This window comes from Numida meleagris, chromosome 3, assembly GCF_002078875.1.
Source record: "Numida meleagris isolate 19003 breed g44 Domestic line chromosome 3, NumMel1.0, whole genome shotgun sequence".
Classification (NCBI taxonomy): Eukaryota; Metazoa; Chordata; class Aves; order Galliformes; family Numididae; genus Numida; species Numida meleagris.
In genome coordinates this window covers 7965340-7979803 of record NC_034411.1, presented here as the reverse complement: position 1 = coordinate 7979803, position 14464 = coordinate 7965340, and the positions used below count along the sequence as shown (strand labels likewise).

The following is a 14464-nucleotide window of genomic DNA, read 5'->3' as shown; positions in this document are numbered from 1 at the left end:
CAAGACTACAGTCCCCATAAGGCTGCGCGCTGCGGCGCGCCCCGCCCCTCCGCGGTGCTTTAGCGCTACGCCGCCGGCGGTCGCAGTCGCGCCGTAGAGGTGACCTCGAGGCTGCTGCTGGGCCCACCGCTCCCAGCCATGGTCGGTACCGTTCAATGCGGCGACGCCGCGCTCAGCCTGCGGTTGGGGCCGGAGGGTGGCGGTTGGGGGAGGGGGCTGGGGCTCGAGGCTCCCTCGGGCGGAGGTGGTCGCGAAATGGCGGCGGCTCCCCCGGGCTCGTTGCGGCCCTGAGCCCTTCCCGCCGTGCCCGGGGGGCGGTACGAAGGCGCTGGGGCAGCGGGGTGACCTTCCTGGGGGCCGGGCCCGTCCTGCCGAGCGCTCTGTGAGCTGAGGGGCTCCTTCAGACGTGAAGGAGAAACGCTGCAGGGTCGGAGCGGAGCGGTCCCGCTCGTTGGTGTAAGGGCGGCTGTTCGCTCCGGGCTCCCAGGCCGCCGGGGAGACCCTCCAGAGCGGAGGTCACACAGTGGGGGACAGGAGCACTCTGCACGGAGGCCTTCTATCTGTAACAGGCAGCCTCCGCACTCTGTTATTCAAATCTTTAATTCTAGTACAATCCTATCTATTAGGAAAATGCTTGCATGCCATAAAATGACTTATTTTTTCAGCACTGTCCAAGAAGTACCCAAGTCTACAGACCTCATCTATTCTGCTTCTCAGCTCTTGTTTCTGTTCAAAGTACACACTCCCAGGAGTCACCACAAGACAGAGCATTTCATTCTGCACATGAGCATTCCCGACTGGTTGCCATGAATCTGCTGGTCCCACAGGAACCATTTGTTTAAAGCGCTGCTTTGATACTCAGACTCATTGGAACATCATTGCTTTCATCCTTCCCTCCCAATATTCTAACTATGTTTTTGCTATCAGGCAAAGGCTTCGAACTTCTGAAACAAAATCTTGTGTCTGTTGACAAACTGCTGTTAGCTGAATGACATGGAAATAGTCAGCAGGGACACCTGCCTGAAGGTCACTGCTGAAGGAAAGAATTCCCTCGGAGTTCCACCCCTCCCCTGCTGATGCCATCTGCCACAGTTCCAGATACATCTGCTGTCAGTGCCCCCTGCTCCTTTGGAGGAACAAAGGGAGGGTTTGTTAGACTCCAAGCTTCTGAAGGCACTGCAACCAGTTAGACTCACTGGTACACTTCAAGCATTGTCAGGCACAGTGCAATAGCTTGGTTGGTTTTGTTGGTTAGGAATAACATTGATGGCAACCTGGCAGACAGCAAGTTTAGCTGCAATAATGCTTATTCAGGTCTTTTATAACTGTAATTAGTAACACAGAGTTCATCACTTGTGTAAGCAGGCAACAGATTTTTCTCATTCCTACATCTGGAAGATGGTGGGTTAACATTGCTTTTTAAGCAAACTTTGTAACATCCTGATCTGTTCTGCCATATAGTGCTATTATCGCTCACAGCACTGATATTTTAGGTCTGCTTATACCAGCAGTAATACAAAAGTAATTTAGACAGCAAGTTTTTGAGCCCCAGATGGGGACAGGAGGCATTAAACCCATAATTTCCTCATTTGATAGCAGAATATTTACTCTTACTCAGTGATAATCTGAGGGGGTGGGAATCCAACATGTTTGTTGAAAGAGGACAAACATAGGAGTCACAGTGTTCACTCTTTTTTGCTTTCTTCATCATCTTTACTGCTCTTTGTTTCTTAACACTTTTTAACCACATACCTGATGTACGTGGAGTGAAAAAGGCTTTGGAATTAAGTAGCTCAATTACTTGTTCCATTTTTATTTTTTTCCCCTAGTTCTTATATACCTGAGAGTAAATAAAGGTCACCTCTGCAGTTAGCAAAGCATGACAGTGTTCTTGTTGAAGCCCTGTGCAGGAGCCAAGTCATGAATTCAAGTGCCTGGCCATGAATGTGTGGCACCTGCAACTCCCTCACTGCAGGGAGCCTGTGTAGCTCCAAAGCTCACAGTTCTCTAAACTCCCTTCCTCAGTTGCTCTAGGATAACAATTCTTATAAATGACGTAAGCAGTTTTCTAGGGAGAGTTAGTTAGCCACCTTTTGGTTTTGTAAGACGCAAAATATTTTCAGCTTGTTAATCCAGCTTCTGGAATCAAGATGAGAATATTGATCCCAAGGCTGTAGAATCAAAGAGAAGAGAATCCACTTACTGCTCACAGTTGCTGATGGTAGGTAGGAAGCTTTGGGTTGAATATAATGTAGTTACGGCTTAGAGAGAAAACTAAGTAGGCAGTGCTCCTTACTTTGGGTTAGCTGCTGTGTTTCTTCCAGGCCAAAATGGAGAGAGGGGAACAGAGGGATGGCAGTAAACAAGCCTTTTTGGTTTTGAGAGGGTGGAGGTGAGTCAGACTGAGGGCTTTTTTTTTTTAGCAAGGGTAAGTGTTAAGTCTATTTTAGTACCAAAAAATAGAAGAGACCTACTTTTTGCTTTTTTTTGTTTTCTGTTCCTTTCCTATCCTGTTGCTGTGCTAAATACTCTCTATTAGTGAATATACTGGAATTTTTTGTTTAGATCACATTAGCATATGAAGTGGAAAGGACGTAGTAGAAAAAGCTTGCTGAGTTCATTCCCCTTTTGTGACATGACTGTACATAACATCTTTCTCCTTAGCAACTTTTGAGCCAAATTTCTTAAAATTTCTTAAAATCCTCTATTACAGCAAAAACTCCACAACACCAAATTCATAGTTGATTCAAGCTACCATGAAGCTGTTATTATATCTCTGAGTTCTGGAGTAGCATGCCGCTTATCCCCGGAAGAAGCGAAACTGCTTCTGACAAGTTAATTGCAACACCCAGCAAATTATTATTGGGAATATCAATGGTCATATACAAGAAAAAAGAAAGTTGACTCACCCAGCTGGCTACAAGGGGCTCTGGTTGTGGAACACTCCTCACAAAGCAGCCTTCATCCAGGAGGCCTTCTCCCTTCTGAGGCTAGCCCTTAAATGAGCCCAGTTGTGGACCTTCCAGTCACGTGGGAAGCACAGGGAAATTGGTTGCACCTGTGCTTCCTGGGCCAGCCGTACCCCTTCACCAGGTGCTCAGTTACCAGTTCAGGCCGTGAGCTAACAGTTCACTTAGGCATGCTTAGCACAGGATTGGTTTTTGTATGCTACTGATATGGGATTTTACCAGGCCAAGATTCTGCAGTACAGTAGTTTTCCAGTACTTTCCAAACTGATAAGATTAGCTGCCTTAAAACAGCAGTCATTGTTCCATTTCCTAAATAAAAAGCAGATTGTCCTTCAGAACACACCAAAGTTGGTTCTTAAACCTGATACACTTCTGAATCTGTGCTGCCCATCACCACCATACATTTGTAGTGTATAACTTCCAGAACAATGGACTGAAACTTGTTCTGAGATTTAAAATGGGAAGAATTGATTGTCTCCTCTCCTTCTCATTCCTCATTAGCTTTCATGAGGTTTGTGGGATGAAACTCACAGTAGGACAGGCTCAAATAAGCAATGCAGCTCAACACCATAACTGGCAGCTAATTAACCAAACATGTAAAGAATATTATGCATAATAAAGGCAAAATCACGTTGAATTCTAAATTCATGTATTCAGTAGGTTAACTTCATCACTTGTGCTCTCATTTTATCTAATACAGTGTAGAATGGGACAGCTCCCAGGTAGCCTAATTTTTATGATCATCTCGTATTAGCTTAATGCAGCTGTGCTTTGTGAGGACTATGGCAGAGAGTATACACTCAAATCCCCAAATTATTTGCCCATAAATACTGATGGCAGGAATGTTGGTTGGAAGGGCCATCTGGTCTGACCTCTGCCTTACTCTTGAGTCTGGAGGTTATCTGCTCCAGCCCAGTAGAAAGTCTTCTGTTGCTGCAAAGTGAGGTCATGCATGTTTGGTTTTTTTTTGATCTGGATCTGAAAAACCACCAAAGGATAAAGGTGAACAAACTCTCTGGTACGTTGTTGCAGTGAAGCAGTACAACTGGAGTTGAGAATTCTTCTAACGTCCATGCTCAACCTCCCAAGCTGTGATTTGAGGCCTCCCATTCTACCATCTGTTAGGTGTTCGGCCACGATATTTTTGTAGCCCTCCTTGAAGCACTAGCAGTTGCTCTGTTGCTCTGCCTTTCCAGACTATGCCCGGCTTCCTCAGCCTCATCTTAGAAGATGTGAGCACAGGGCTCCAGCCACCCGCATCATGCTTGCCTAGATCCTGTCTAGCTTTCAGCATCACTCTTTAAACTCAGGGTCCCAAAGCTGGATCTGTATTTCAGCTGCAACCTCTTCAGTGCTGAGCAAAACAACTGCCTTTGGTCTGCAAGCTCCGCTTTGTAATGGAGCTCTGTAAGCAATTAAATTACTTCTGACATAATTGAATGTTGGTTGTGTTTTGTCCATAACTGAAATGATAATCTTTTAATTAATTGTAAAAGTGAGCGTGGAATTTCAGCAGACTGGTCCAAGGCTACTTGTTCCTGTCCTAGCACAGTTTTCCCCCTCTTGCCTTGGGGGAAAAAGAGTGATACAAAAAGCAGACTTAAAGAATATTGGATTATGAATAGCCTTTGGCATGTTTTGCCTTTTCAGTATTAACGTGCCTCTGGAGCTCCCCGTGTCCTGGTTCTGATTAACAGAACGGACTTCAGAGTAAGCCTTGTGTTGTTTGCGTTTTTTTGTTAGTTCCAGTATAACAGCATGTTGGCATCCTGTCCTCCCAGTCTTTGGGGGTTTTTTGGTCAGTTTGGATATTAGTGTCTGTATTTGCCCATAATGTAGCTTTTGTCAGTGGATTTGCTGCGTAACTGTTTAGCGAGACATTAGTTTTAAGGTTCTTTGGCTTATGGCATTCAGCAAGTCTTTAGATTCAAGTAAGCATTCCAAATAGTTCATAGCTAAAAAAGTCTGTAGTTTCAGAATCTGAAAACTGGCAATGCACAACAGCTCCTGAAAATTCTGTGGTGAGTCTGAAAGTGTGAGTAGTCTAATGAGTTGGGTGCGTATTGTAACGCCTCATACCAAAAAGGTAGCCCTGTTAAAATACATATCGTGTTTTTCTTATTGTAATTCCTGGCATTTTGGTAGCTCTTCTGGGAGCATTTATTCTTGGGGATATCTTTGCAAGTATGGTCTGTTTCTGTAAGCGTAGGCAGAGAAGTTGCCGGAGGTTCCAGTATGATCCCAGGAGCCGGCCTGGATCCATATTTAGGCATGTGATTTCATCCAGGTTAAATAATCTTAACCTCATTTCTTTAGTAACCATTATTTTTTACTGCTCTGAGGTGCTGTGAACCTGCGCTGTGTGGCTGTGGCTCAGTCTCCCCAACTTTCTTGCAGGGTGAGCCGATCAGAGTCCTGGTGACCGGAGCTGCCGGGCAGATTGCTTACTCCCTGCTCTACAGCATCGCCAAGGGAGATGTCTTTGGCAAAGAGCAGGTGAGTGTTAACTGAATTGTTGCTTGTCTCTGCTGTGCAGAAATGGATAAGCTAACGCCAGAATTAATGTTTGACCAATATGCAAGTGATTTATTCTTTGAGAGTCCTGCTCTGTTATGCAAGCTTTCAGTACTCGGTTGTGCTGAAGTTTTTCAGCTCTTTGTCAGTGAGTTTTAAGTTGATATTCCTTACACAAGATAAATTTCTAGTAGATGAAAAGAAAAATTTTCAAAGCAGATAAGTCTGTGACCAACTCGGAGTAAACTGTTTCTTTCTTTACAGCCTCTTGTACTTGTGCTGCTGGATATCACCCCTATGATGACTGTTTTGGAAGGTGTAGTGATGGAGCTGCAAGACTGTGCCCTACCGCTGCTGAGAGGTGGCCAAAAAGCATTTTTCTTCTACCTATATGATGTTCTACCACAGCTACTGGGTTTAGAAATTTCAGTAGCTGGTATTAAGCAAAGGAATGTATTAGATGATGCTTCCTTGTTTTTATATTCTGTGGATGTTAACTGAATTTGACTTAGACTTCATACTAGGAGGAATGTCATCAAGTGAGTTTAGTATAAGGAATTCACTAAGTTCCTAGTTTATATTATCTAAACCCAGATAGCTAGCACATACAACAAATTGTCAGATACTTGTACATTTATCTATTGTATTCTGGCCTAAAGGTAAAATAACTTCGAATCTTTAGACATGCCTACATATTTTTACCAAGAAAAAGAAGAACTCTTGAGAAGTATCTCCTTCATAAAGACATAAACTGGGAAAATATTCCTCAGGTCATGTAATATTTAAGTTCCTCTATTCTAAACAGGCACAAGAAAGGGAGCCAGTAGAAGCTACTGTGATTATTACATTACTTATGGGAAAAGCATGTAGCTTCTAGCTCTTGTACAGATCAACCCTTCTTCAGTTTGAATTTTTAGAGGCAGAGGAAATGCTCATTTGTACTTGGCACTGTAAATTAATGATTTTTTTTGTAAAAGTGAAGAGCAACTTGTGCCTATATGTGCATGTATGTGTGTGTATTTATGTATGAATATATATATATAAACAAAAGGTATCTTCTGACACATCTTTCTCCTGTGCTCAGAATTTATAGGTAAAGTTTTAAATAAATATTTGCATATTGAAACTGTTGATCAGCAAGTATTTAATCTTTGGATTTAATGCTAAATGGCTTCGCTTGCATTTTTTGGAACAGGAAGGTGCTGCTGTTTTCAGATCAGATTATATATATATAGTTTATGAACCCAAGAATAATCCCATGAACATTTTGCTATAAAACTTAGATTTTTTCTTTTCTCCTTTCCTTTTTTAGAGGTCATTCCAACAGACAAGGAGGAAGTTGCATTCAAAGACCTTGACATAGCAATTCTGGTTGGCTCCATGCCGAGGAGAGAAGGCATGGAGAGGAAGGATTTACTCAAAGCAAATGTGAAAATTTTCAAGTCTCAGGGTGCAGCTTTGGACAAATATGCCAAAAAGACTGTCAAGGTGAATACTGAAACTGAATTTTAAAAATTCAACTCTGAGTCATTTAGAGGTCTAAATACACTGTGGTATGATTCTGTGCAAGTAGGAGCCTATTCAGTGCAAGCATTTTGTTTCTTAAGTCCTGGAGACTATAACACAGTGAGGGTTGGATGAGGTATGGCATGTTAAATAGGTAGATGATTTTAGTCCTTAATTCATTAAGTGAAAAAGGTAAGTCTTACATGGTATTGCAATATTCCATATACACCAGCAATACTTAAAATAAAAAAATATTTTAAAAAAGGTCTTCTGTTATCTCTCTTCTGTTGGAGAGCTCTATTATCTGCCTACAGCTGTCTACTTCATATCCATTGGTGACTTTAACATAATGACCCTTAACTTCAACATCAATATGGAATTACAGTTGCACAAAAGATCAGCTTTATTTCAGTTGTTTGCATCTTGGTCTTTGGAGCGTTGGAAGCTTTTAATTGTTCTCCCTCAGATTGCTTCAGCACAGTTAATGGGATCATGTGGCTGCTCTCCTACGGCTCTTAATCTTAGACCCAGACTCCAACTGTGCTTTGTAACTGACTTTTTAATGTCTCCTTCCTCTGCTGATGAACTTCCTACTGCTTCTAAAGACTTGTTTGCTTCTTTATACAGTTGGAATAAAAACTATCAATATAACTGTTGCAGAGTAATGGAAAATTTACTGAACTCGTTTTCAGAAAGGGAAATATAAAAGAAGGTTTGTAGATTAGCTCGTGTGATTGAGATTATATAGAGCTAGACGTTAATCATTTGAGGCATATTAGTAGATGAAAGATGAATAAAAGAACAGTTTTCCCATAGTAATAAATTGATCTGAGTTTCATCAATATTTCACTTCTAACTGCCTATGAGTATTGAGATAAGCAGCTCCTCTGGCTTTCTTAATTATAAAGCAATTACATAAAGCAGTGACAGCCAGTCTTAGAATAGTTTTTAAGGTGATGGTGGCTTAGTATTCTTGGAGACAACCAAGAGATTGTTTTGTCACAGGCAAAGCCATTCCATTTATAGTGTTTTCTGTATTACATTGGGAAGAGAAATAGCATTTTTGCTGTTTCATCATTCCATAATTCCTCTTCTGCTTTTTTCTTTTCAGGTGGTGGTAGTTGGGAATCCAGCAAATACTAACTGTCTGATTGCATCAAAGTCAGCCCCATCAATACCAAAGGAAAACTTCAGCTGCTTAACTCGCTTGGATCACAACAGAGCTAAATCTCAGGTAAAAAGAACCCATTTATGTAGAATGCTTTCTGTGGTCTCTGCTAAATACAGCGAGAGCTGTGCATTCAATGAAGTTTGTAAATTGAGAAGCTGAAGCTAGTTCAAAGGACATGTTTAATTTCCAATTAGATTGCTCTGAAGCTTGGTGTGACTTCTAATGATGTCAAGAATGTCATCATCTGGGGCAACCACTCCTCCACTCAATATCCAGATGTTAACCATGCAAAGGTGAATGTGAAAGGAAAGGAAGTTGGAGTTTACGAAGCTATAAAAGATGACAGCTGGCTGAAGGGAGACTTTATCCTGGTAAGATCTGGACTTTTAATGATCATTCTGTGCTTATAATTTCTCCCAACTTCACATGAGACTGTAAACTATGTAACTGACTGCCTGGAGCAGCTATTCCTATCTCAGAATGTATCCATTTAGCTAGAATAAATCATCTTCAGATAGTTGTTCTCAGTCAGTTATTTGTTCTTGAAAAATGTAAGGCATTATGATACTTCTGTAAACACTACTAGAAAAATCCACTTGGAATATTCAAACGATTCAACACAAAATCTTGGTAATAGCTTCGCTGCAGCTCATCTGCCACACAAGCACCAGTTGGCTGGTGGTTTCATAGATGAAGTAGAATGATCTTCCCTGTGCTGCTCACCACCCAGCCACGAAAAAAAGCTTAGCAACCTTCACCACCGTGTATGAACAACCTCTTCACCCTCCCCAGATCTCAATCTATGGCCTCATAGGCAGCATTTCTCAAAAGCAACCTGAAAACTCTATAAAACTACAAATGTTTTAATGTAGGGTAGTAATAAATGTAGGTAGTAAAACAAAACTGAGAACACAGTCTACCTAACTGCAGTATAAAGTGAAAGAGGATTATTAAAGCCTTTGAACTTGACTCCAAGAAGGTACATGCTGGTTGGTATTGCCGTGTTACTGGTATGCTTGCAGTCAAATTCTGCTTCTTAGCCAAGATACATTTAGTTTGGGACTGACTATATCTTTTGTCATATGTCTACATGCTACCTATCTTGTTTTTAGATATAGCTTATTCCAATCCACACTTGTTGCTAGAGAAAAAAATGACTGTGTGCTGGCAACCAACAGTGAGCAGAAAGCTGTTACAGGAGTTTCTCATTGCCATGTCCTGTATCCTGCTGTGTCTTGCATGGCCAAAGCAGGATACTGGTTTTGCATTCCGGGTACACCGTAATGCTGATCTACACTAGAGTGGTCTGCTGAATAGAAAAGGGGGCTAAATGATTATTTAGAAATTAAATTAATTTTACACATCAAATACTGTAGGATTGAGATTATCAAATAGTTCATGTTGGTATTCAACTATAAAGATCTAAATTCCAGTGAAGCTCCAAGAAATCTGTTACTATTGACATACTTGAAGTCTCTTGAGGTTAAAGCATTGAAAGATCTGGTTATTAAAAGAGGAGGCTGGTAAGTATAGCAGGTACCAGGACTGCTCTGAAAGTAGTGCCTCCTACATTATGATGTTGGCCCACAATGTCAGAGGTGGATGTTGGTGGTATGGCAGTAGGAGTTGAACCCTCCAGCCAATATTCTGTTACATGTTGTTGCCGTGTGACAGATGGCAGCAGAGGGCCAGTCTGACAGAATGGAGTCTTGACATGGGAGTGCATATGATTCAAAAGGGTGGAACTGAATTCCTGTTTGGAAACAGTGTCACCCGGTGACGTTCACTGATGCTTGCTGAACGCTTATGGAGAGCAAACAGTGGATGTGAGCACAGTGAGGTGGTGGGTGGTGCATCTCAGCAGCGGTGACAATGACGTGAAAGACAAGCCATGTTACGTGTAGCCATGCACAGCTGTCACCCCATGAAATGAAGAGCGTCTCAATCAGCTCATCTGCACGAATTGGCAGATTATGACCAGGGAACTGTACATGGAGCTGAGTATCAGCTTCAGTGTGTTGGAGACGGTGGCAGTGTTGGAATATCGCAAAGTTTGTGCCAGATGAGTCCCATGAATGCTCCCACAAGAAGAGAAAAAATACTGCGTGCAAGTTTGTCAGGATGCATTGAATCAATATGAGTCTGAAAGTGGCAGTTACCAGGACTGCATGCATCGTTACTGGTGATGAGACGTGTCACCACTACAACATCAAAATGTCAAAATGGCAGTCTGTGGAGTTCCCTATTGAAAAAAAGAGTTGAAAAAGCAGTCCGTAGTGCGTAAAGTAATGTGCACTGTCTTTTGGGGTAGGAAAGGGGTGATCCTTCTGGATTTCCTGGAACCTGGACAAACCGTTGACTCTAACCACTACATTGCAATTCTGACTAATCTGTAGGCTCAAACTTCCAGTCAGGCCAGAGAAGAAGACAGCCTTTCTCTTGCAACACAGTAACACCAGGCCCAGTACCAGTTTGAAGACCATGGAGCACACTGCCCATCTTGACTGGTCTGTCCTGGCTCACCTATGGTATAGTCTGGAATTGCTGCCTTCTGACTTCCATCTATTCAGTCCAATGGAAGATGGGCTGTCATGGGCAGCATTTTCCTTCCAACAATGCAGTCATAGCAGCTGTGTGTCAGTGGGTCAGCTCTGCTGGTGCAAAGTTTTACAAGCACAGCATGCAGGCTCTTGTTCATTACTGGCAAAAATGCACAGCTGATGCTGGAGACTGTGTTGAAAAATAGTGGTTTGAAACTGAGAATTTGCTCTACCAAACAGTATAATTGTGCTTTTTGTATTGGTTGTAGTTTCCATGGAAATAAATGGGTGACATTGCTTTCAGAGCAACCTACATGTAAAGAAATGAACAAGCCTTTGAAATATGTCATCGTGTTCTTGTCTTGGCAAAACTCTGATTGTATTTCTGCTTTGTATGCCATGTTTATTTACTGATAGAATTGTATCTTGACCGATGAAATTAATGTTTGTAAGCTGGACTTTCCTTATGGAATTTACTAGCAACATTTAGGCCAAATTGTGATTTTTTTTTTTTTTTTGCTGCTTCATGATTTAGTATTTTTTAATTGCAGACTGTTCAGCAACGTGGAGCAGCTGTTATTAAGGCTAGGAAGCTGTCCAGCGCGATGTCAGCTGCCAAAGCTATCTGTGATCATGTGAGGGACATCTGGTTTGGCACTCCAGCGGTAAGATGTAGCTCTTGTGCTTGTTTGCTTGATGGTTTGATTACGTGTCAGTGTCTTTGACCTTGAGTGTGTGTGTTGAGAGGGAGAAGAATCACTCTTTTCTCGTATAGTGCATGTCATCCATGATGCAGTACATTGGAAGGTGAAAATTTGCTTTCTTCTACCAGTGAAAAATTTGTTTGTCCCCACATCTTCTGTTTTCAGGGGGAATTTGTTTCCATGGGAGTCATTTCTGATGGCAATTCTTACGGTGTTCCTGAAGACTTGCTATATTCATTCCCTGTTGTGATCAAGGTAACTAGCCTGTATTTAAATCTAAGCCTGTTCTGCAAGACCTTGCTAAACTGTCCTATAAAACAGCATTGCTTTCAGTATGAAACTGCAGTGGCTGGTAGTTTTAGCAGTCTTTCACAGAAGGGACTGTTAGTCACTATTTTGGAAGTAGCTGTCATGGAAATACTGATAGAAAAGTAGTCTGATATGACTAGCTATTGCTGGTTGTATTCTGTATCTGAAAGCAAAATTCCCTTCTATTTGATCTGGTTTTAAAGGTCAAACACAACCTATGTGGTCAGAAGCAAAGTTTTGGTGGAATCAAGAGCAAGACTGCTTTTTTACAAGTTCAGATCACATCATAAAACAGCAGGAAAACAAGATTTTTCATGTAGCTGTGAATAACTTACAATCTTAGGTACTAACTTGATGTACATCAGTATAAGCGAGCAAAGTTTTAAATGAAGGTGACATTTAGTTCTCTGTAGTGCTTTCACTGCAACGTTTCCTTTGTGCAAACTGAATGAAGCTTGCTCTCACCTGAGAGTGTTTTTGTTTTGTTTTCAAACAGGACAAGACCTGGAAGTTTGTTGAGGGGCTTCCTATTAATGATTTTTCTCGTGAGAAGATGGATCTGACAGCTAAGGAGTTAACTGAAGAGAAGGAGACAGCTGTGGAATTCCTCTCCAGTGCATGACTATGTGATCCAGAAATGGAAAGCCATTTGAGAATGGAGGAATCAAAAAGTCGTCTCTAAGTGTGCAACCAACCACTATTACTGTATTCAAGTCAACTGTTTGTGGCAATTGTGCATTTTCAAGTTCATATGCTTACTGGTACTACTGGGCCTACTGAGTTATTAGCAAAAAAATTATTAAATAAGTAAAATTAGTTTGTTGACCAAACTTTATCTGTTCAATACTAGTTGCTTTCTGTGTATGATACAGAATAATTGCATAATTGTTTGCCTTTGCCTTGGCTACTAACGCACAATTTCAGTTTTGATTAGAATTTGGCACTGTTGGAACACGCCCTGATCTGTCATCACTTCAACATCCAATGGTTCAGCTGAGAAGGAAATTAAAATGCCAGTAGTTCTCCTTGAAATAGTTGTTCTGTGACTCAAGTCTGTCAATGGATAGACTCCAGATATATACTGTTCACTCTGGTCATGCTTACAATGTTTATCAATAGAAATATTAAAAGATGCTTGATCACAAAATGGCTGAGAGTAGTCTGTTGCACTTTATTTGCGTGGTTTAAAGCAGTAAGGAAGCTAGCTTTGAGAATCTTTATTGATAACTAACACTTCCATTCGTCTCTTCTGGGCAAAATCTCTATATGTCAACATTGACAGGAAAGCCAATAGGCGGATTTCTACTTCAGCATTACAGCTCAAAAGCGGTGTTGGTACTGAAGATCAATACTAATTTGGCTGTGGCTTCAAAGGCAATCGGAGCCTTTTGTCCCGGGAGACAAGGACTTGCTTGGTTAAGAGCATGTGAGATTAATGTATGTGCTTGAGGATTCTTGCTGCAGCCTACAAACACTTAGCTGCAAGAAGCTGTTTCAAACATATTATACTGTAACTATTCCTTTGCCAACACAGGTGCGTATTGCTGTAACTCTTCAACCAGACTCCTGGTTTGTATGTGTCTAGTGTAGTATAGTAACCCACTTCATATTGTCCTACAGGAATTGGACTTGGTTTGTCCTGGGAATTTCTTAGGTATGCTGCATGTTCTGTTTGTTTTCAAGCACCATGGTTGCGGAGTGCGAACTCCCATGATAATGGAGTTTTCTTATACACCATGTCAGCGCTAAGTTTTTGTCTGTCCTGTTCCAAATCAAAAGAGGATTGGGGAAATGAAAGCATTTTGACCAAAAAATAAATATCCTTCAAATAAACAAACAAACAAAAAACGAGAGAAGGCTTAAAAGCTCTAACTGAATTCTAAGCAAAAGGAAGGACTTCTGTGAGGATTTACTACCTAGGGTATAAAATGTCAGCAGACATCAGTAAGCTGGTGCTTAATTAAGTTGTTCTCGTAACACTATTGTAGCTGTTAAATGAAATGATGGTAATGCACCGAAGAGCTGCTAAACATAAATCCTTGAAAGGGAAAAGCAAACATTTCAGAAAATGGAGAATGCTGCGGCACAATTTGGGAACTGACAAGCAGTATGCACACTGCATTTTTGCTATGGTGAGTGCACGGTTTTTCTCCTTCCTCAGCACCCTTTGAAGTTCAGCTGTGGAGCAAAGATGAGAAGTGAATGTCATACGTTTGGATTTTCATGATCATTCGGGAACTTATATGGAAATTCGGGAGGTGAGGAACAGTTCTGATGCCATGAGTGCCTTCTGGTGCTCCATGCAAAGTCAATTTCATTTCACCACGAGCCCAAGGACCAAAGGCTTTCGGTCCATTAAGTAGCATGCTGCATCTTGTTAGAAGGCAATGCATCTTATATGAGTGTTATAGGGGCAGCTACAGTTCTCTCTGTTACTTGGTTTGGCATGGCCACAGGCTAACGGAAGGGGTTTGGGGGTTAAAATTCAGTGGAAGATCTGGCTCGTCAGGATTTTTTGATGTTTGTTTGAAAGCATCCTTCTCCAGGAGAAAACTCACTCCAGCTAAAGTGGTGCTTATATCACTCGGTATATCCAAACAAGTGCATAATTAAGCTCAGTGCTTGATAGACTCTTGTCATCTTATTTACCTCAAGAAGAGAGAAGAAATAAAGCTTTTCTCCATGAACACAAATACTGATTTCAAACTTTTTTTGCCTTGTTGCTCTCCTGCTGCAGATACTCCTCTTGTT

At 41.5% G+C, this 14464-nt stretch overlaps 2 protein-coding genes across 2 annotated transcripts in view; one reads left to right on the top strand and one right to left on the bottom strand.

Moving 5' to 3' along the window:
- The window catches only part of WDPCP (WD repeat containing planar cell polarity effector), a 147958-nt gene extending 144647 nt beyond the window's left edge, over positions 1–3311 (bottom strand). The window contains exon 1 of the mRNA XM_021390630.1: positions 2910–3311. The gene's annotated coding sequence lies outside the window, so the exon portion shown is untranslated. The remainder of the gene's footprint in view (positions 1–2909) is intronic.
- On the top strand, positions 11–12862 carry MDH1 (malate dehydrogenase 1). The gene is made up of 9 exons (XM_021390634.1): positions 11–141; positions 5367–5465; positions 5748–5844; positions 6796–6971; positions 8101–8223; positions 8355–8531; positions 11252–11365; positions 11570–11659; positions 12210–12862. The coding sequence occupies exons 1-9, from the start codon at positions 139–141 to the stop codon at positions 12333–12335; spliced, it is 1005 nt and encodes a 334-aa protein (XP_021246309.1). The 5' UTR covers positions 11–138; the 3' UTR covers positions 12336–12862.

What these genes read in the sequence shown, in the direction of transcription:
- MDH1 (XM_021390634.1), top strand. An exon ending in ATGTCTTTGGCAAAGAGCAG is followed by an intron (nt 5,466 to 5,747) that starts GTGAGTGTTAAC and finishes CTTTCTTTACAG; the next exon opens with CCTCTTGTACTTGTGCTGCT. An exon ending in ATGCCAAAAAGACTGTCAAG is followed by an intron (nt 6,972 to 8,100) that starts GTGAATACTGAA and finishes TTTTCTTTTCAG; the next exon opens with GTGGTGGTAGTTGGGAATCC.